Below are 22,473 nucleotides of genomic sequence, written 5' to 3'. Positions count from 1 at the left end.
CTGTTGATTCAGGCCCCCCCCCCCGCCACCTTGTGGCCAACTAGCCCCCTACGCATCGCATAACGCTGCCACATACCCCCCCGCCCCATAGTCGCGCCCCTGTCACCGGCCCATCGTCTCTTGAGTTGGAATCTCGCCCAGGCCCACTTCCCGCTCTTAACGGTCCTGAACCTGCGCACTTGACGCGTTCCTCAGTCTGCCCATGTCTCGGTGTAATTCCAAGCGTGCACTTCCCAGTGCTCGCAGACTCACAGCACACATGCGGACACACGTTTAGCGTGCGGTTGTACGGACTGTTGGTGTGGGACGTGCGAGCGAGCACCCATTGAGGCCGGAACTTTTAAAAAAAGGTCTGGTGGTGGTCGTCTCCAGCAGGGCCTTACCGTCCCGTGAGTACCCGTGAGTATCCACGAGCATCCCCGAGTAACCGTAAGTACCTGATGAAGGGCCGGGAGAAAGCCAGCACCGTCCGGATGAACCAAGATGGGTGAACGATAACCAGCGACTTGAGGTTCTTCCGTAACCTGCCGGCACAAGCGCGGTTAGAACGGCACCGGATTCAAGGTGGCCCGGGCGGCTCAGAGGTCAGAGACGCCGAGCCGGCACCGCTGAGAGCCTGGGTTCGATTCCAGGTCTCAGTCGTTGCCTGTGGTTAAAGCGGGCTCTCGGTTGTTGTGCCTTAATGGTCTTAGCCGGGTCACCAACGGCTGCACGAAAATAATCCCCATCACATTCAATTTGTTTGCGCACTTAATTATGGGTGAATTTAATATCTCGAGAATTTCTAAACACAAGTTTATCTCTCACAGGGATGAACATTTCCCTCTGTAGGAGCAGGGTGGTGGGAAAGTGCCACTCCCTGCCCGTGTTGAACAGAGGGCAAATCGAGAATACAACTCGCTATTTGCTCGTACAAATTTCGCTCAACGGACAAAGTCGTCCTTCGATCGCATACTCGGAGGTAGCTCTCTGATATCCACTCCTGCTGACATGGAGGCTGGCTCTGCCGGAGTTCTGAATGGTTCCTGCATTCCGTGAGCACGTGACGCCAGAAGCACAAGAATAGTGGGGGAAAGTAAAGTAGTGGAAATCGCGGCCCAAAAATAAACGCAAGATAAATCAACAATTTGCTGTCACTTGCCCAGGAAGGCATTGTCAAGTCTGATGACTTTTCTGGGAGCGTCCTACATTGGGATGTTTGGCCAATTCCCCTATTAAGGACTCAAACGCTCATGTGTGTTGTTGGTTGGTTGCACGCCAGTAAAACTATATCACATTCAGTGGTGGCATTTGGCAAAAAATTACTGTAAAAAAATACTTTTAATAAAAATGAGTTTTTTGTGCAGTCGCTGGTGACCAGTGGAGAACCATGAACTCTCTCCAGGCTGAGAACCCGATGATCTGTGGTTGGCTACGCACGGTGCAAACAAAGTTCAACATATACAGTATATATATCAACGATGGCAATTGGTTCCATGAAACCGGTCGTCAAGTGATTTGGTCGTTAAGCGAGTCGTGGAAATACAGTACACCAAGAATTCAAAAGAGATGTTGCTAATGAAGGGACGTCGTTAATTGGTCGAGCCCTGGTCAGACCACTTCGGAACTCGCTGATTGGCCAAAATATGCGGTCGCGTGCTCGTCGTAACCCCGTCGTTAACAGGGGAATGGTCGGTAAGCGTACACGTTGGGCTCTATGGAGGCACTAATCTACACTACACTATACACTCCACTACTATACACTACTATACATTACATATTGGACTCTATGGAGGCCCGTCGTTAAGCGATTAGTCGTGGTCGTTACCAGGGGTTATATTGTACGTGCGTACAATGGTGGGCGGCCGAAACCCAGATTCAAACCCGGAGGCTCGGTTGTTGCCAGCCCAGCGCTAACCACACGGCCACGTCAAGACGTTTCATTCGGAACGTGTACAGGGACTCCTCTACTTACGAACATTCGACTTACGAACTTTCAGAGATACTAACAAACCTGTCCATGTCCAGCCGCAGCTGTTTACGATGCTATTGCTTGTTACAAGTTGACTTGCGATTAAAGCAACTGTGCAGACGTCTCTTGGTAAGTGTTTCAAGAGAGTAGAGCGAAAACACGAGCACCAAACGGAATTAGCATCGACATCTGCAGAATATGAAGAACCAGTGGCATCTACATCTGCAGAACATGAAGAACCAGCGGCACCTACATCTACAGGAGATTATGCAACTTTTAAAGCCAATTCCCGTGTTCAGTGTACATGTTTGGAACCAACAGGAGTGAAGTTGGATTTACAAACAAGTCGACTTACGAACAGACCTCTGGAATCCAACTCGTTTGTAGGTAGAGGTAGTCCCTGTACAACGGTGGGTGGCCACTTTGGTTGCGAGCGCGGTGTACCTCCATTCACGAGCGTTCGGTTTTGTTATCGAAATTTCGCGGCGACGCGATTGACAAATTTATTATTACTACTACAGGAACTTTTTCGACGGACGAAATCAAATTTCCGTGCGAAACGAAATTTGACGACGGCTATGCGCCGTGAGATCATCAAACAGTTTGTTCGTATCTCTGAAAGTTCGTAAGTCGAATGTTCAAACAGTAAGTAGAGGAGTCCCTGTATAAGAAACGGACCATTTAAGTTGTAAATTAAAAATCACGCACACACCATAGGGGTGGACAATGCAGAGCTTCGCATCTGGGGGGTGCCCCGTGAGTTTTTTTTCTAATTACAGGTATCCCTCGCTTTACGGAACGTTCGGTTTACGACATTTTGCGTTCACGGAAATTGAGAATTTACGGACACAGTTTTTTCTTTTTCCCCGATTAATGAAATCGAATTTCCGCGTTAACGAAATGTCTCAACGGCACGCGCCGAGACGTCACCAAACGAGGAGCCGCCCGGGAGGCTGCCGTCACGGTGTCCTTAAACTACCAATTACCAGGTAAGGCCCACTGAGCAACGTAACTCTTTTTCAGAAGCGACCCGGCCAACGTTGTACATATTCCTGCAGTGCAACAGCAGTAACGCCTCCACATCGCCGTGCCAGTCATTCCAACATGCAGCAACATCTTTTGATCAGTTGCCTGAAAAGGTAAATTTAAAAAAAATGTATTCACTCATTTTAATATCATGTTCTATGTTATAATTTGTTTTTATTGTGTAAAGTGATATAGGTGAATGTTTTTAGGTTAGTAGTATAGTTGGAAGGACTGTTCGGTGCTCAGCACTTTAGTGGTGATGTTTACACATCGCACCGGGTACTCAATTGAAATAACGGAGGCCCAGGACCAGTTCAGATAATCGTCACTGGTGTTGGCCGCGAACGGGAATCGAACTCGGATCGCCAGGTTCATAGCGCAGCGCATTAGCTGCTACACTACCGCTCCCCACACACTGAAACACTAACACTTACAGTGAGGGAAAAAAGTATTTGATCCCCTGCTGATTTGTACGTTTGCCCACTGACAAAGAAATTATCAGTCTATAATTTTAATGGTCGGTTTATTTGAACAGTGAGAGAGAATAACAACAAAAACATCCAGAAAAACGCATGTCAAGAATGTTATAAATTGATTTGCATTTTAATGAGGGAAATAAGTATTTGACCCCTCTGCAAAACATGACTTAGTACTTGCTGGCAAAACCCTTGTTGGCAATCACAGAGGTCAGACGTTTCTTGTAGTTGGCCACCAGGTTTGCACACATCTCAGGAGGGATTTTGTCCCACTACTCTTTGCAGATGTTCTCCAAGTCTTTTGATTTAAAGCTTTCGTGACTGCAGTAATTCATATTCTTAATTCTTTCGGTAAAGTCACGTTGAAGGGAAACAATAAAATAATAATGTTTTATATATATTTTATTATTTTATTGTTTCCCTTCAACGTGACTTTACCGAAAGAACTAAGAATATGTTCTCCAAGTCATTAAGGTTTCGAGGCTGATGTTTGGCAACTCGAACCTTCAGCTCCCTCCACAGATTTCCTATGGGATTAAGGTCTGGAGACTTGCTAGGCCACTCCAGGACCTTAATGTGCTTCTTCTTGAGCCACTCCTTTGTTGCCTTGGCCGTGTGTTTTGGGTCATTGTCATGCTGGAATACCCATCCACGACCCATTTTCGATGCCCTGGCTGAGGGAAGGAGGTTCTCACCCAAGATTTGACGGTACATGGCCCCGTCCATTGTCCCTTTGATGCGGTGAAGTTGTCCTGTCCCCTTAGCAGAAAAACACCCCCAAAGCATAATGTTTCCACGTCCATGTTTGACGGTGGGGATGGTGTTCTTGGGGTCATAGGCAGCATTCCTCCTCCTCCAAACACGGCGAGTTGAGTTAATGCCAAAGAGCTCCATTTTGGTCTCATCTGACCACAACACTTTCACCCAGTTGTCCTCTGAATCATTCAGATGTTCATTGGCAAACTTCAGACGGGCATGTATATGTGCTTTCTTGAGCAGGGGGACCTTGCGGGTGCTGCAGGATTTCAGTCCTTCACGGCGTAGTGTGTTACCAATTGTTTTCTTGGTAACTATGGTCCCAGCTGCCTTGAAATCATTGACAAGATCCTCCCGTGTAGTTCTGGGCTGATTCCTCACCGTTCTCAAGATCATTGCAACTCCACGAGGTGAGATCTTGCATGAAGCCCCAAGCCGAGGGAGATTGACAGTTCTTTTGTGTTTCTTCCGTTTGCGAATAATCGCACCAATTGTTGTCACCTTCTCACCAAGCTGCTTGGCAATGGTCTTGTAGCCCATTCCAGCCGTGTGTAGGTCTACAATCCTGTCCCTGACATCCTTGGTGAGCTCTTTGGTCTTGGCCATGGTGGAGAGTTTGGAATCTGATTGATTGCTTCTGTGGACAGGTGTCTTTTATACGGGTAACAAGCTGCGATTAGGAGACTCCCTTTAAGAGTGTGCTCCTAATTTCAGCTCGTTACCTGTATAAAAGACACCTGGGAGTCAGAAATCTTTCTGATTGAGAGGGGGTTAAATACTTATTTCCCTAATTAAAATGCAAACCAATTTATAACATTTTTTTAAATTCTAGATTTAAAGCTTTCGTGACTGCTAGGATCCATACTCTTTGGTTCTATTGGGTAAAGTCACGTAGGTGAAAATAAAATAACAAAAAATCACGATGTTTCGGCCACAACACAAGCGGCCTTCATCAGGTGAAGGGACGAGACTGTCTGGAGGACAGCGCTGGAGTGGGAGAAGCCACGCTTAGATCACGACCTTTAAGCTGTGGTCGTGATCTAAGCGTGGCTTCTCCCACTCCAGCGCTGTCCTCCAGACAGTCTCGTCCCTTCACCTGATGAAGGCCGCTTGTGTTGTGGCCGAAACGTCGTGATTTTTTGTTATTTTATTTTCACCTACGTGACTTTACCCAATAGAACCAAAGAGTATTTATAACATTTTTGACATGCGTTTTTCTAGATTTTCTTGTTGTTATTCTGTCTCTCACTGTTCAAATAAACCTACCATTAAACTTATAGACTGATCATTTCTTTGTCAGTGGGCAAACATACAAAATCAGCAGGGTATCAAATACTTATTTCCCTCACTGTATACACACGCGCACAGACACATGCACAGAAACACAACATGGTCACACAGAGAGACACACTCGCACACAGTTATGCACACGTACAGGCACACAGCAAAGACACACATACATAATTATGCACACGTGTAAAGACATTTGCACGCAGTCATAGACACACACAGATACCTAAATAAGCACACAACACTCCTGTTTTACAAATCTGTCCCTCCATACAGATATTCGAGTATTTCTTACTCATCCCATAGCTAGACGGCATTCTGAAAGTGCACCATTTCAGCAGCATTGGTTCAACGCAGGCAAATTCAGGACCGGTTTCGACACAAAGCGTCTCATCGGTAGAGTCAGGTTCGTTTAAGCCAACGCCGGCGAACTGCCAGGCGTTCTTACAGGTAAGGAGCCCTCTCCGTTAGATACGGGCCCTAGCTAGGCTAAGCGGAGCGAGCGTGTGGGCGTGCGGTCACGCGGACGCGCGTGTTCCCTACCGCCGGTCGATCATGGTGTAGCAGCGCTTGAGCCAGCCCAAGCCGGGCATGCGCCGGTGCGGCGTGGCACCGTTGAGGTACACGATCATGTAGTCCTCGGCCACGAGCAGCTCCAGCGTGTTGATCACGTAGCTACGCATGGCAACGCAACGGCAGCAGCAGCAAGAGGTCAACTCTCACCCCCCGACTACGGCGCAGGAGACACTCTCCTTTCTGTGTGTCTCAGTTGAAACTGTCCCCTCTGGGTGTCTCAGTAGAGACACTCTCCCCTCTGGGTGTCTCAGTAGAGACACTCTCCCCTCTGGGTGTCTCAGTTGAGACTGTCCCCTCTGGGTGTCTCAGTAGAGACACTCTCCCCTCTGTGAGTCTCAGTAGAGACACTCTCCCCTCTGGGTGTCTCAGTAGAGACACTCTCCCCTCTGTGTGTCTCAGTAGAGACACTCTCCCCTCTGTGTGTCTCAGTAGAGACACTCTCCCCTCTGTGAGTCTCAGTAGAGACACTCTCCCCTCTGGGTGTCTCAGTAGAGACACTCTCCCCTCTGGGTGTCTCAGTTGAGACTGTCTCCTCTGGGTGTCTCAGTAGAGACACTCTCCCCTCTGTGAGTCTCAGTAGAGACACTCTCCCCTCTGGGTGTCTCAGTAGAGACACTCTCCCCTCTGGGTGTCTCAGTAGAGACACTCTCCCCTCTGGGTGTCTCAGTAGAGACACTCTCCCCTCTGGGTGTCTCAGTAGAGACACTCTCCCCTCTGGGTGTCTCAGTTGAGACTGTCCCCTCTGGGTGTCTCAGTAGAGACACTCTCCCCTCTGTAACTCTCAGTAGAGACACTCTCCCCTCTGGGTGTCTCAGTAGAGACACTCTCCCCTCTGTGTGTCTCAGTAGAGACACTCTCCCCTCTGTGAGTCTCAGTAGAAACACTCTCCCCTCTGGGTGTCTCAGTAGAGACTGTCCCCTCTGGGTGTCTCAGTAGAGACACTCTCCCCTCTGTGAGTCTCAGTAGAGACACTCTCCCCTCTGTGTGTCTCAGTAGAGACACTCTCCCCTCTGTGTGTCTCAGTAGAGACACTCTCCCCTCTGTGTGTCTCAGTAGAGACACTCTCCCCTCTGTGTGTCTCAGTGAGACACTCTCCCCTCTGGGTGTCTCAGTAGAGACACTCTCCCCTCTGGGTGTCTCAGTAGAGACACTCTCCCCTCTGTGAGTCTCAGTAGAGACACTCTCCTTTCTGGGTGTCTCAGACACTCTCCCTTCTGTGTGTCTCAGTAAAGACTGTCCTCTCTGGGTGTCTCAGTAGAGACACTCTCCTTTCTGGGTGTCTCAGTTGAGACTGTCCCCTCTGGGTGTCTCAGTAGAGACACTCTCCCCTCTGGGTGTCTCAGTGGAGACACTCTCCCCTCTGGGTGTCTCAGTGGAGACACTCTCCCCTCTGGGTGTCTCAGTGGAGACACTCTCCCCTCTGGGTGTCTCAGTGGAGACACTCTCCCCTCTGGGTGTCTCAGTGGAGACACTCTCCCCTCTGGGTGTTTCAGTGAGACACTCTCCCCTCTGGGTGTCTCAGTAGAGACACTCTCCCCTCTGGGTGTCTCAGTAGAGACACTCTCCCCTCTGTGTGTCTCAGTTGAGACTCTCTCCCCTCTGTGTGTCTCAGTAGAGACACTCTCCCCTCTGGGTGTCTCAGTAGAGACATTCTCCCCTCTGGGTGTCTCAGTGGAGACACTCTCCCCTCTGCGTGTCTCAGTAGAGACTCTCTCCCCTCTGGGTGTCTCAGTAAAGACACTCTCCCCTCTGGGTGTCTCAGTAAAGACACTCTCCCCTCTGGGTGTCTCAGTGGAGACACTCTTCCCTCTGGGTGTCTCAGTAGAGACACTCTCCCATCTGGGTATCTCAGTGAGACACTCTCCCCTCTGGGTGTCTCAGTGGAGACTCTCCCCTCTGTGTGTCTCAGTGGAGACACTCTCCCCTCTGGGTGTCTGAGTAGAGACACTCTCCTTTCTGGGTGTCTCAGTAGAGACACTCTCCCCTCTGGGTGTCTCAGTAGAGACACTCTCCCCTCTGTGTGTCTCAGTGGAGACACTCTCCCCTCTGGGTGTCTCAGTGGAGACACTCTCCCCTCTGGGTGTCTCAGTGGAGACACTCTCCCCTCTGGGTGTCTCAGTGGAGACACTCTTCCCTCTGTGTGTCTCAGTAGAGACACTCTCCTCTCTGTGTGTCACAGTAGAGACACTCTCCCCTCTGTGTATCTCAGTAGAGACACTCTCCCCTCTGGGTGTCTCAGTAGAGACACTCTCCCCTCTGGGTGTCTCAGAAGAGACACTCTCCCCTCTGGGTGTCTCAGAAGAGACACTCTCCCCTCTGGGTGTCTCAGTAGAGACACTCTCCCCTCTGGGTGTCTCAGTGGAGACACTCTCCCATCTGGGTGTCTCAGTGGAGACACTCTCCCCTCTGGGTGTCTCAGTAGAGACACTCTCCCCTCTGTGAGTCTCAGTAGAGACACTCTCCCCTCTGGGTGTCTCAGTAGACACTCTCCCCTCTGGGTGTCTCAGTGGAGACACTCTCCCCTCTGTGAGTCTCAGTAGAGACACTCTCCCCTCTGTGTGTCTCAGTAGAGACACTCTCCCCTCTGGGTGTCTCCGTGGAGACACTCTCCCCTCTGTGTGTCTCAGTGAGACACTCTCCCCTCTGGGTGTCTCCGTAGAGACACTCTCCCCTCTGTGAGTCTCAGTAGAGACACTCTCCCCTCTGGGTGTCTCAGTAGAGACACTCTCCCTTCTGTGTGTCTCAGTGGAGACACTCTCTCCTCTGTGTGTCTCAGTGGAGACACTCTCTCCTCTGTGTGTCTCAGTGAGACACTCTCTCCTCTGTGTGTCTCAGTGAGACACTCTCCCCTCTGTGTGTCTCAGTAGAGACACTCTCCCCTCTGTGAGTCTCAGTAGAGACACTCTCCCCTCTGTGAGTCTCAGTAGAGACACTCTCCCCTCTGGGTGTCTCAGTAGAGACACTCTCCCCTCTGGGTGTCTCAGTAGAGACACTCTCCCCTCTGGGTGTCTCAGTAGAGACACTCTCCCCTCTGGGTGTCTCAGTAGAGACACTCTCCCCTCTGGGTGTCTCAGTAGAGACACTCTCCCCTCTGGGTGTCTCAGTAGAGACACTCTCCCCTCTAGGTGTCTCAGTGGAGACACTCTCCCATCTGGGTGTCTCAGTGGAGACACTCTCCCCTCTGGGTGTCTCAGTGGAGACACTCTCCCCTCTGAGTCTCAGTAGAGACACTCTCCCCTCTGGGTGTCTCAGTAGAGACACTCTCCCCTCTGGGTGTCTCAGTAGAGACACTCTCCCCTCTGGGTGTCTCAGTAGAGACACTCTCCCCTCTGGGTGTCTCAGTAGAGACACTCTCCCCTCTGGGTGTCTTAGTAGAGACACTCTCCCCTCTGGGTGTCTCAGTAGAGACACTCTCCCCTCTGGGTGTCTCAGTAGAGACACTCTCCCCTCTGGGTGTCTCAGTAGAGACACTCTCCCCTCTAGGTGTCTCAGTGGAGACACTCTCCCATCTGGGTGTCTCAGTGGAGACACTCTCCCCTCTGGGTGTCTCAGTAGAGACACTCTCCCCTCTGTGAGTCTCAGTAGAGACACTCTCCCCTCTGGGTGTCTCAGTAGAGACACTCTCCCCTCTGGGTGTCTCAGTAGACACTCTCCCCTCTGGGTGTCTCAGTGGAGACACTCTCCCCTCTGTGAGTCTCAGTAGAGACACTCTCCCCTCTGGGTGTCTCAGTAGAGACACTCTCCCCTCTGTGAGTCTCAGTAGAGACACTCTCCCCTCTGGGTGTCTCAGTAGAGACACTCTCCCCTCTGTGTGTCTCAGTGGAGACACTCTCTCCTCTGTGTGTCTCAGTGAGACACTCTCTCCTCTGTGTGTCTCAGTAGAGACACTCTCCCCTCTGTGAGTCTCAGTAGAGACACTCTCCCCTCTGGGTGTCTCAGTAGAGACACTCTCCCCTCTGGGTGTCTCAGTAGAGACACTCTCCCCTCTGGGTGTCTCAGTAGAGACACTCTCCCCTCTGGGTGTCTCAGTGGAGACACTCTCCCCTCTGTGTGTCTCAGTGGAGACACTCTCCCCTCTGGGTGTCTCAGTGGAGACACTCTCCCCTCTAGGTGTCTCAGTAGACACTCTCTCCTCTGGGTGTCTCAGTGGAAACACTCTCCCATCTGGGTGTCTCAGTAGAGACACTCTCCCCTCTGGGTGTCTCAGTGGAGACACTCTCCCCTCTGGGTGTCTCAGTGGAGACACTCTCCCATCTGGTGTCTCAGTGGAGACACTCTCCCATCTGGGTGTCTCAGTGGAGACACTCTCCCATCTGGGTGTCTCAGTGGAGACACTCTCCCATCTGGGTGTCTCAGTAGAGACACTCTCCTATCTGGGTGTCTCAGTGGAGACACTCTCCCCTCTGGGTGTCTCAGTGGAGACACTCTCCCCTCTGGGTGTCTCAGTGGAGACTGTCCCCGATTGATGTCTCAGTAGGGACTAGTGTGTGCCTTCTAAATTTGCTTATTACAAGGGTAACATTCATCGTACGAATTTGCAAACATTACATGCAAATTTCTCAATAGGAATTTGCATATCAATCAACGCCTCCAATTAGCACGGCTTGGTATTGACGGTGCGAAATAAGTCCAACGTGCATACAAACATAGCCTCCCCCTGCTGCGGAAACTTGGCAGGACCCTCTAGAAAAAGAGTCGTGAGACTCTGTGAGGATTTCCTGGGTACAGAGCGAAATCCACAAATATATTTCAACTTCATTTTTTGGGTGTAATTTGCGTGTGTGACCAGCTGTGCATTCTACTGTTGCTGTGGGTCTGTACTGCTGTGTGTGTTTGTACTGTGCCACTGTGTGTCTCTGTGCTGCTGTGTGTCTGTACTGTGCCGCTCTGTGTGTCTCTGTGCTTCTGTGTGGGTCTCTGTGCCGCTGTGTCTCTGTGCTGCTCCGTGTGTCTGTGCTGTGCCACTCTGTGTGTCTGTGCCGCTCTGTGTGCCTCTGTGCTGCTCCGTGTGTCTGCGCTACTCTGTGTGTCTGTGCTGTGCCGCTGTGTGTGTCTCTGTCAATTAGCTTCGCTCTATGGGTCTGTGTGCTGTGCCGCTTACAGGAAGAGGTTCTCCATGATGTAGCTGTAGTTGGGCTGCCGACTGTCCGGCATGTAGCAAGCGGCGAACACGATGATGGCGTTGAGGCCCTCTCCGTAGTAGCCTGCGGTACACAAAGATAAAGATCCCCCGTGTAGCCTTAACAGACTATTGGGGAAAGTGCTGTTAGCGAGCACCTATGAAGGCCGGTACGGCACACGAGGGGGTGGGTGGCCTCCACCACACCAGGCCGCCTTTGTCTCCCCAGTGGCGATGTTTACTACACACCGCACCAGGTTCTCATTCAGGCTGAGTCGACCTAAGATAGTCCCAGGACCGGTTCAGGTCATCGTCACCGGTGTTGGCCGTGAGCGGGAATTGAACTCAGGTCGCCGGGTTCGTTGCGTATCGTACGAACTGCTCTGTCACCTATCCGATAGACGAACATCCTCCGTTGAGTCAAGCGATACAATCAACACCAGGTGGGAATTGAGAGCTAAAGGCCACAATGCAGCAGGGTGATATCCGGTCAATACTTTACCGGCAATTGTCGCTGGCTGAAAAACGTAATAATCTGTCGCACCGTTATATCTTTAACCCTAAAACAGTTTACGACAGCCCAAATCGTGCGAGTTGAACACCGTGGTTACAAGCGCCTGATTCGACGCGAGTATTTCCACCGCTGACTTCGCGAGCGAGGCCCAGCAGCGGCGGCGCGCCGGCGGTGGCTCACCGCCGTGCGACAGCACGCGGCGGTACGGCTCGATGGCGGACATGTCGATCCGGTACTCCTGCTCGCCGATCACCACCGAGCGCCACAGACTCGCGCCGCCGCCCCCTGGCGCCGCGTCGTCGTCCCCGCCACGATCCGAGAGGCCCGGCGGGGCGCGCTCCCCTCCGGCGCGGCCCTTCATCGGCGTGTCGTCTGCAAGCGTCACACACGCACGAACGCACGCAGGTGTTAACATGCACACGTGCGTACGTATGTACGTATGTTGAACTTCTTTCGCACCCATACTTAGCCAACCGTGCTCATCAGAGGTGCGGAGGAAGGACGACGCAACATCCACACGTGTGTAGGCACGCACGCGCGTGTGTAGGCAAGCACGCACGTGTGTAGGCAAGCACGCACGTGTGTAGGCACGCACGCGCGTGTTCAAGGTATTTGTCACAGGGACAAAGATGCCCCTGCCCTCCCCACCACCCCATAGCCTTAACAGACTTTTGGGGCAAGTGCTGTTAGCGAGCACCTATTAAGGCCAACACAGCACGCGCAGAGGTGGGTGGCGAGCACCCCACTAGGTGTTCATATAAAGCTCAATCGACCCAGGTCCGGTTCAAATAGTCTCCAATGTTATTGGTCATAAACAGGAATCTATTTCAAGTCCCTGCTTAACGCGACACTACCGCTCCACTACACAGGAACAGACACACACACACACAAATAAAGATCCTCCGTATGGCCATGCAGGCGACTGGGGCGAGCGGCTGTTAGCAAGCGCCGATCTATGCCAGCTTGGAGTACGGGGAGTGGTGTGGCCGCTTTGGTCACTGCACCAAGTACAAGCGGAGGCCCAGGACCGGTTCAGATATCGCTCGCCGCCGATGCTAGGTCGAACCCAGGTTGGTGGGTTCATACCGCAGTTCGTCAACTGTCAGTGTAGAGGAGGCTCGTGAAGGAAGCTACTGGGCAGTTGGAGGCAGCTGCCCTCCTGCAACAGCGGAGGGCATGGGGAGCGATGCTCGGAACAACGAGCGGAGCGCTGGGTGGCTAAGACGCATTGAGGCGGCACAGGTGGTTGATCTCCCAGTCGTCTCAGTCACCCCATAATGCCGGGGTCTGTCGAGTGGCCTCCTGCACCTAGGGCTGGCACATCAGTCAGCTCATAACACCCGGCCGGGTCTGTCCCAGCGAGCCTTCCACACTTCATGTGACGGCCTCGAAGTGTACCTAGCCTGACACAAGCACTGCGGTGACGTCACCGCCACGTAGTGACGAACGGCGGTCGTCGTCGTTGTTGCCGCGTGCGTGCCCATGCACGCGTGTCCGTGCGTGTGTCCGTGCACGTGTCTGTGCATGTGTCCATGCGTGTGTCCGTGCGTGTGTCCGTGCGTGTGTCCGTGACTGGTACCAGCGGTGTCAAGATTGGCCTCTGTGGAGGAGGCTCGTGAAGGACGCTACGTTGTTGTGAGCGCCGGGTGGCTAAAACACAGCAGGTTGGCACAGTAGGGGGCACAGGTGGTGCATCAGCCAGTCATCTCAGTCAGTCGACCCGTGGCACCTGGGTCTGCCCCGTGACACCTCCTGCCCGCGGGCGTTCGACACTTCACGTGGCCTCAAGGTGCACATGGCCTGGCACAAGCGCCGTGGTGACGTCACCGCCACTTAGTGGCGAATGGCGATTGTTGTTGTTGTGTCCGTGCGTGTGTTCGTGCGCGCGCGTCCGCTCACCCTCCCACTCGAGCTCGTTGCCCGGCGTGTACTCGATGGAGTCCGCCTCGTCGGGGGTGTCCATGCCGTCCACGTCGAAGTCCAGGTCGTCGGGCGTGTCGACGCCACCGTCGTCCGACAGCAGCGAGCCTTCGCTGCGGTCCAGCGACAGGCTGATGTCCGGCGCCTGCAGCTTGCGTCGCCGGGACGACGCGCCGGCGGCCCCGCGGCCTCCAACGCCGCCGTCTGAGACGCGCCGGGGAACGCGGAGGAACGGGCAGGTGGGCACGCACGCGGTTACGCACGGACACGGGACGACGGGCGCAGATGCAGACGGATGCAAGATGTTCGCACACGCGCATACAACCGGACACACATACACAGATATATGCACCAGCTGTACCCCCTACTGTGCCAACTTGCTATATTTTAACCGCCCGGTGCCCCGCACGTTGTTGTGAGCGTCGCTCCTCTGCCCTCAGTTGTTGCTGGAGGGCGACTGCCTCCAACTGATCAGTAGCAGCGTCCTTCACGAGCCTCCTCCATAGGGTACACACACGGGTACGTACACACACACAAATATCCCCTGTGTGGCCTTAACAGACTGTTGGGGCAAGTGCTGTTAGCGAGCACCTATTAAAGCCGGCATGGCACACGAGGGGTTGGGTGATCAACACCCGCCCGGCCGCCTTTGTCTCCCTTGTGGCGAAGATTACACATCGCACCAGGTTCTCTCACTTAAGGCTGAGTCGGGCTAGGGCAGGCCCAGGATTGCTTCAGATAATCGTCACTGGTGCTGGTCGTGAGCGTGAATCGAACTCGGGTCGCCGGATTCGCAGCGCGCTAACCGCGACGCTACCACTTCCGACACAGAGACATGTGTACAGGTACACGCACATAGACACATGCAGACACGTAGGGGGACACACAGCGCACAGATGGTGCACCGACATAAACATACACAAACGTACGGACACAGACGCAGACGGGCGTACACAAGCACGCACGCCGATGCACGCGAGGTCAATGAGTGTGTGCGCACGACTGCGCGAATGTGATAGGTGCTCGCTAGCAGACGTTACTTCAGCAGCGATAAGTATTCAATTGGGTGATATTTGTCTGTGTGTGTGTGGGGAGATCATTGGCGATCCTGACTTAACGTGTTCTTAACGTGTTCTCACGAAGGGCATCCCAACAGTCTCTGCAGCTCAACGGGAGATCTGCGCGACGTCTGCGTGAGGAATCCGTTCGTTATGGTGCAAATAATTAGCTTCATTCCGAGTTTTGTGAAGAACGATACAGTCATGATTATGATTCCCTTTATACAGGAAAGCCTCGGCTTAGCCTCAAGGACCCTCTTGAGGAGGGTCCTGCCACATTGGGACGGTTGTCCTGAGTCCGCGTGCTCGGTTTCGCGTGCGAGGAAGCCACGGAGTTGCCCAAAAACAAAAAATTCACACAGATGGCTTCAATAATCTACCGGTGTACTGTACTGCCATTTCCTGGCCACCTCTCGGCATTAATGATGGCCAATGGCACTTTGGAATCTGTCTCTCTGCTGATTAAATTAATTATATAATTATCCCGTGATGCTGCTGCTGCTGCTGTGATGGCACAAATAACAAAAAAAACCCTCAACCTTCTAAAAGGAAAACATATATCATAGACGTTTCAGGCAATAACCCTTCTTCATAGCACATGAAGAATAGCCTCTCCAAGGTCAACTTGGTCTCTCCTAGGTCAACTTAGCACCTGCCAATGAGCACCTGGTGAAAGGGGTTCAAGAGAGACAAAGGTGGCTGGGGCAGGTAGGGGGGAGGATGCGATGGTGCTGTTGGCGAGCTGGCTCCATCCCAGCCGGGCTTTGCGTGCCAGGGCCCGGCCTTGGCCGGCCGTGGGGGTGCGCGTTAAGGAGCCGCTCTGAGTGGCCTCCGCTGGCGGCTTGAGCCGGGCCAACAAAGCCGGGCCTTGTTATTCGCGTGCGTGCCTCACCAGAGCCTCCGTAATCCCCCTCGGGGGAGGACCCCTGCGGATCTAGGGGGTACGAATGCTCCATGTCCCCGTCTTCTGGAAGGGGCCTTTAACGCACGCACACACACACACAACAACACAGAGACCACCCGTGCACAGCGTTAACAGGCTGTTGGGGCAGGTGCTGTTCGGGAAGGGCTGTGTAAAGACCGGAACGGCACGCAACAGGGTGGGTGGTCAGCACCATGCCCGGCCGCCTTTGTCTCCCCAGTGACAATGTTTACACACCACAGCAGCTTATTTATTTGAGGCCGAGTCGACAAAGGGGAGACCCAGAACCGGTTCAAATCATTGGTGTTGGTGGCCGTGAGTGGGAATCGAACTCGGGTCGCCGGGTTTGCAGCTCACGGCGCTAACCAATGCGTCACAGTTTGTTGTCCTTCCCCCGCACCTCCGATTAGCACGGTTCGCTAACTCGAGGCCATCCATTCAGTACGCACGCGTGGAGGGGGGAGGGGGGGTTAACCCAAACGCGTTCGCTTGCGTATGGGGGGTCTACTGACAATGTACGCATAGGAAACGGGGGGGGGGGGGGGGGGTGAAGCCTCGATAATAATTTGTCTACATTGGCCTTCAAATTAGTTAGATAGTCCGGCGGTGGACTATCTGTTTCCTTAAATACGTTAATATTATGAATCCTTGATCGTTTCTGCGTGGTTTAAATATCGGCCGTTCTATAGGATTCGGGGAGAGGGGGGGGTGTAAAAAGTCCGCGTGCGTACAGGGAGGGGGGGAGGCGTCAAGTTGACAGATTGTTGCACACGTAATCAATGGATGGCCCACTACGGTGGCGAAAGAAGTTCAACATTCACACACACACACAGACATACAGAGAGACAAATATCACCTTTATCCCCTTCACGGACCGTTGGGGCAAGTGCCCTTTAGCAAGCAGCAGACACTGTCATTGGAATTGATTAAACATCCCAATGGAGCGACCCTGCTGAAGACAAAGCTTCAGACTCGGTGTGGTCTTCCTACGAGGTTGACATTTTGGTCAATATGATTTTTAGTTTGCCAGGTAAAGGCCCAACGTGCTCACCAGCTTCTTTTCAGAAGCGACCTGGCCACAATTGAGAGCTCAACGAAGTGGCCTATCGTCGTATGGAAATTTATAGCAGCCAAATAGTCTAAACGCGTGTTTGATTCTGAATGTGGAAAAACCGGAGGACCCGGAGAAATATCCACGCGACCACGGGGAGAGAGACACGCAAACTCCAAATATACAGCAGGTGTCAGGGTCGGTATTGAACCCACGTCCTCCTGTACACCAAGCGAGCTAGTTATAATTATGATACACATTAAGGCGTATGAATACGTACACATATTACAAAATATCACCTGGAACAACGCTCGTGATGGTGGTGCGTCTCATTTACTAGGGCATCCATCGCTGCCGCACGACTCGCGATGACCCCTGGGTATTGTAGTGCCACTACACCGCGACTTGCGATCTCCGCGGCTCCAGAGAAATCGAACTCTCTCCCTGCCCTCTCGTGTGTCCGTGACCCCCACACAGTCTGCATCATCGTCACCATCGTCTTCATCGTCATCATCGTCATCATTATCACGGTGAGAATCAGGGCTTCGTCTCAGCCCGGCCTCTCCAGGTCTATGCACCACACACCGCACCCAGCATCACCATCTCGCTGTGCCCACCTGGCCCACTATACCAGCGACACGCAAAACTATTACCGCACCCGGCACACCACATCCAGACTGACCATCTCGCTGTGGCTTCTATAGTCACGTGCCGCCTAGTCCCGTCCATAAGAGCGACTCGGGTAAGGTCTGTGAGAAATTGAGCCCTGATAAGGGCGTCAGTTACTAAAACAACAGCGGCAGCGGTCCTGCCTGGGTTTCCATGATGACGGTAAAACCAATAACGGGCAGCAGCAGCAGCAATCGGTGCCCAGAGCAGGCGAAAGGCGTTCACAGTGACAGCAATCCGCAGCGCTGCCTTTGTTCCATTCTGCTGCCACCGTTTGTTTGGTGGGGAAGCCCCCGGGGGCGACCCCACAGAAGCCTCGGACGTGACCCGGACCGGCAAGGACAAGCAGCAAGCGCGCAGCGACGCGTCCGGGCCTGCGGCGACAGCCGTGACCACGGACAGACGGAGAGATGGACAGACACACACACACAGATGGGCAGACACACACATACAGATGGACAGACACACACACACAGATGGACAGACACACAGATTGACAGACACACACACAGATTGACAGACACACACAGATGGACAGACACACACACATGGACAGACACACACACACAGGTAGACACACACACAGATGGACAGACACACAGATAGACAGACACACACAGATGGACAGACACACACATACAGATGGACAGACACACAGATTGACAGACACACAGATTGACAAGACACACACACAGATGGACAGACACACACACAGATGGACAGACACACACACAGATTGACAGACACACACACACACAGATTGACAGACACACACACAGATTGACAGACACACACACACAGATGGACAGACACACACACAGATGGACAGACACACACAGATTGACAGACACACACACAGATTGACAGACACACACACAGATGGACAGACACACACAGATGCACAGACACACACACACAGATGGACAGACACACACAGATGCACAGACACACACACAGATGGACAGACACACACAGATGCACAGACACACACACAGATGGACAGACACACACACACACAGATGCACAGACACACACACAGATGGACAGACACACACACAGATGCACAGACACACACACAGATGCACACACACACACAGATGGACAGACACACACACAGATGGACAGACACACACACAGATGGACAGTCACACACAGACACACACACATGGACAGACACACACACACACAGATGGACAGACACACGCACACAAATGGACAGACACACACACACAGATGCACAGACACACACACAGATGGACAGACACAAACACACATGGACACAATCACACACACAGATGGAGACACACAAAAAAAGATAACAAAGATCCCCCATATAGCCTTAACAGACTGTAGGGGCAAGTGCTGTTAGCGAGCACCTATGAAGGCCGGAACGGTACACGAGGGGATGGGTGGCCAGCACCACGCCCGACCGCCTTTGTCTCCCTAGTGGCAATGTTTACACACCACACCAGGTACTCATTTGAGGCTGAGTCTACCTAGGGGAGGCCCGGGACCGGTTCAGGTAATCGTCACTGGTGTTGGCCGTGAGCGGGAATCGAACCCGGGTCGCCAGGTTCATAGCGCAAGCGCGCTAACCGCTACACTATCGCTCTTCAGACAGACACACACAGATGGACACACACACACATGGACAGACACACACACATATGGACAGACACAGATAGACAGTCACACACACACATGGACAGACACAGACACACACGGACAGACACACACAGATGGACAGACACACACACATGGACAGACACACACATAGGTAGACACACACACAGATGGACAGACAGACACACAGATGGACAGTCTCACAAACACAGACACACACAGACAGTCACACACACAGATGGACAGACACACACAGATGAACAGACACACACACACAGATGGACAGACACACACACAGATGCACAGACAGACACACAGATGGACACACACACATGGACAGACACACACATGGACAGACACACACACACATGGACAGACACACACAGACATGGACAGACACACACACAGATGGACAGACACACACACATGGACAGACACACACACATGGACAGACACACACACAGATGGAAACACACACAGATGGACAGACAGACACAGACTGACAGACACACACACACATAGACAGACACACACATGGACAGACACACACACACATGGACAGACACACACACAGATGGACAGACAGACACAGACTGACAGACGCACACACAGATAGACAGACACACACACACAGATGGACAGTCTCACAAACACAGACACACAGATAGACAGTCACACACACAGATGGACCTACACACACAGATGGACAGACACACACACAGATGCACAGACAGACACACAGATGGACACACACACACACATGGTCAGACACACACACACATGGACAGACACACACACACACATGGACAGACACACACACAGATGGACAGACACACACACATGGACAGACACACACAGGTAGACACACACAGATGGACAGACACACACAGATGGACAGACACACACACAGATGGAAATACACACAGATGGACAGACACAGACGGACAGACACACACAGATGGACAGACACACACACAGATGGACAGACACACACACAGATGGACAGACACACACACAGATGGACAGACACACACACAGATGGACAGACACACACACAGATACACACAGATAGACAGTCACACACAGATGGACACACAGACTGACAGACACACAGATTGACAGACACACATTGACAGACACACACAGATAGACAGTCACACACACAGATGGACAGACACATAGATGGACAGATACACACACAGACACACACACAGATTGACAGACACACACACAGATAGACAGTCACACACACAGATGGACAGTCACACACACAGATGGACAGACACACACAGATTGACAGACACACACACAGATGGACAGCCACACACACACACAGATGGACAGTCTCACACACACAGACACACATACAGATGGACAGTCTCACACACACAGACACACACACAGATGGACAGTCACACACACAGACACACACACAGATGGACAGACACACACACAGACACACACACAGATGGACAGTCACACACACAGATGGACAGACACACACACAGATTGACAGACACACACACAGATTGACAGACACACACACAGCTGGACAGTCACACACACAGATGGACAGACACACACAGATTGACAGACACGCACACAGATGGACAGTCACACACACAAATGGACAGATACACACACAGATTGACAGACACACACACAGATGGACAGACACACACACATGAACAGACACACACACAGATGGACAGTCACAGACACACACAGACACACACACAGATGGACAGACACACACACATGGACAGACAGACACAGATGGACAGTCACAGACACACACACAGACACACAAACAGATGAACAGTCACACACACAGATGGACAAACACACACACAGACGGACACACACAGATACACACACAGACGGACACACACACAGACGGACACACACACACGGACACACACACAGACACACACACAAGCCAGACGTACTTCACGCATTGACACACACAGTGGGGGGTGAACGTACAGACGGACGGAGCGGACGAAGCGCACGGATGGACACACAGGCAGATCTCTGAACGGGTTGGCGGCAGATCTCTGAACGGGTTGGCACGGGGGAGGGGGGGGGGTTATTTTTTTCCCGTCGCGGCTTAATGGACAAATAACAAACAACAATCAACAAACAACAATCACGTGGAAGCGCAGGGCGACTGAGCACTGTACTGTACTGGAAGCGTCTCAAGATGCTGCAGGGGGCCAGGGGAGGGTGCAGGGGGAGAGGAAAATAAATCCGGTGAGACCGCTACGAACGAATTCATGGCGACGAATGGAAATCGGCGGTAAAGACGGAGCGTTGGGCTAACGTTGGGCCAACGTTGGGCCAACGTAGGGCTAACGTAGGGCCAACGTTGGGCCAACGTAGGGCTAACGGTTCCCAACCTCGTGCCGTTGGCCCCGAACCACATTGGCCCAACGTTGGCCCAACGTTGTGCCCAAGCACCCAACGTTGCCACGTCTACTGACCGGGTAGCGACATCGTCACAAGCGCTGCGAGCCGAGAGGCCGTGTGGCCCCCTACCCCGTGTGGCCCCCTACCCCGTGGCATCACCGCACCAAGCCCTCCCTGAACGGAGACGATGGCGAGGGAGCGATGGTGACGATGATGGCGATGATGGCGATGATGATGATGGTGGCGATGGTGACGATGATGGCGATGGCGATGATGATGGTGGCGATGGTGACGATGATGGTGATGATGAGTAAATATTTAAATGTGGATGATGGTGGTGATGCTGATGAGTCAATATTTAAAATGTGGATGATGGCGGTGGTGATGACGGTGAGTCAATATTTAAATGTGGATGATGGTGATGGTGGTGATGCTGAGTCAATATTTAAATGTGGATGATGGTGGTGATGATGGTGGTGATGCTGATGAGTCAATATTTAAAATGTGGATGATGGCGGTGGTGATAACGGTGAGTCAATATTTAAATGTGGATGATGGTGATGGTGGTGATGCTGATGAGTCAATATTTAAATGTGGATGACGAGCGCGGAGTATGAGGAGAATCGGCGCGAGGTTTCACCGTCGGCGGAGCGTGAGGCGGCACTCTCCCGCCGCGAGCGATGCGCGGCCCCCGTCCGAGGCTGCGGCTTTGTTTTGTATTATCCCTGTGTCTCTCTCTTCTTGTATTATTCCTGTGTCTCTCTCTTTTTGTATTATCCCTGTGTCTCTGTCGTGGCTCTTCACGGGGGGATCACAGGCGGGGTCGGCGTCATCGTCCGAGGACCGCCCCCAGGCACCCGGCGCGTCACCACGTGATGCAGCGCCCAGCCTCGAACGGCAGCCACACACAACCTCACTCACACTCTCTCTCTCTCACTCTTTTTTATTTTTCTTCTTTTTTATTTTCTTCTTTTCTCTTTCTTTTTTCTTTCTCTTTTTTTATTTCTTTTTTTAATGATTTTTTTGTTTTATTTGTTTGTTTCTTTTTTCTTTTTTTTCTTTCACTCTCTCACACACTCCCCTCTCTCACTCACACACACACTCCTCTCTCAC

General features: G+C 52.4%; 1 protein-coding gene across 4 annotated transcripts in view; it reads right to left on the bottom strand.

Annotated features, from left to right (window-relative positions):
* LOC116950716 (uncharacterized) overlaps nt 1–22,473 on the bottom strand; it is a 65,031-nt gene that overhangs the window by 12,376 nt on the left and 30,182 nt on the right. For all 4 annotated transcript variants that reach the window (XM_032968708.2, XM_032968710.2, XM_032968709.2 and 1 more), the window contains exons 4-9: nt 15,579–15,664; nt 13,608–13,832; nt 11,889–12,080; nt 11,177–11,279; nt 6,043–6,174; nt 438–524 (exon numbers count right to left, since the gene is read on the bottom strand). In XM_032968708.2, the coding sequence (XP_032824599.2) occupies nt 438–524; nt 6,043–6,174; nt 11,177–11,279; nt 11,889–12,080; nt 13,608–13,832; nt 15,579–15,664 (825 nt within the window). The remainder of the gene's footprint in view (nt 1–437; nt 525–6,042; nt 6,175–11,176; nt 11,280–11,888; nt 12,081–13,607; nt 13,833–15,578; nt 15,665–22,473) is intronic.

The sequence above is a fragment of the Petromyzon marinus genome, chromosome 40 (genome assembly GCF_048934315.1).
Source record: "Petromyzon marinus isolate PM22_M1 ecotype Great Lakes invasive population chromosome 40, UKy_Petmar_22M1.pri1.0, whole genome shotgun sequence".
Classification (NCBI taxonomy): domain Eukaryota; kingdom Metazoa; phylum Chordata; class Hyperoartia; order Petromyzontiformes; family Petromyzontidae; genus Petromyzon; species Petromyzon marinus.
The sequence above is the reverse complement of the archived record's forward strand: the minus strand, read 5'-3'. Positions and strand labels throughout refer to the sequence as shown.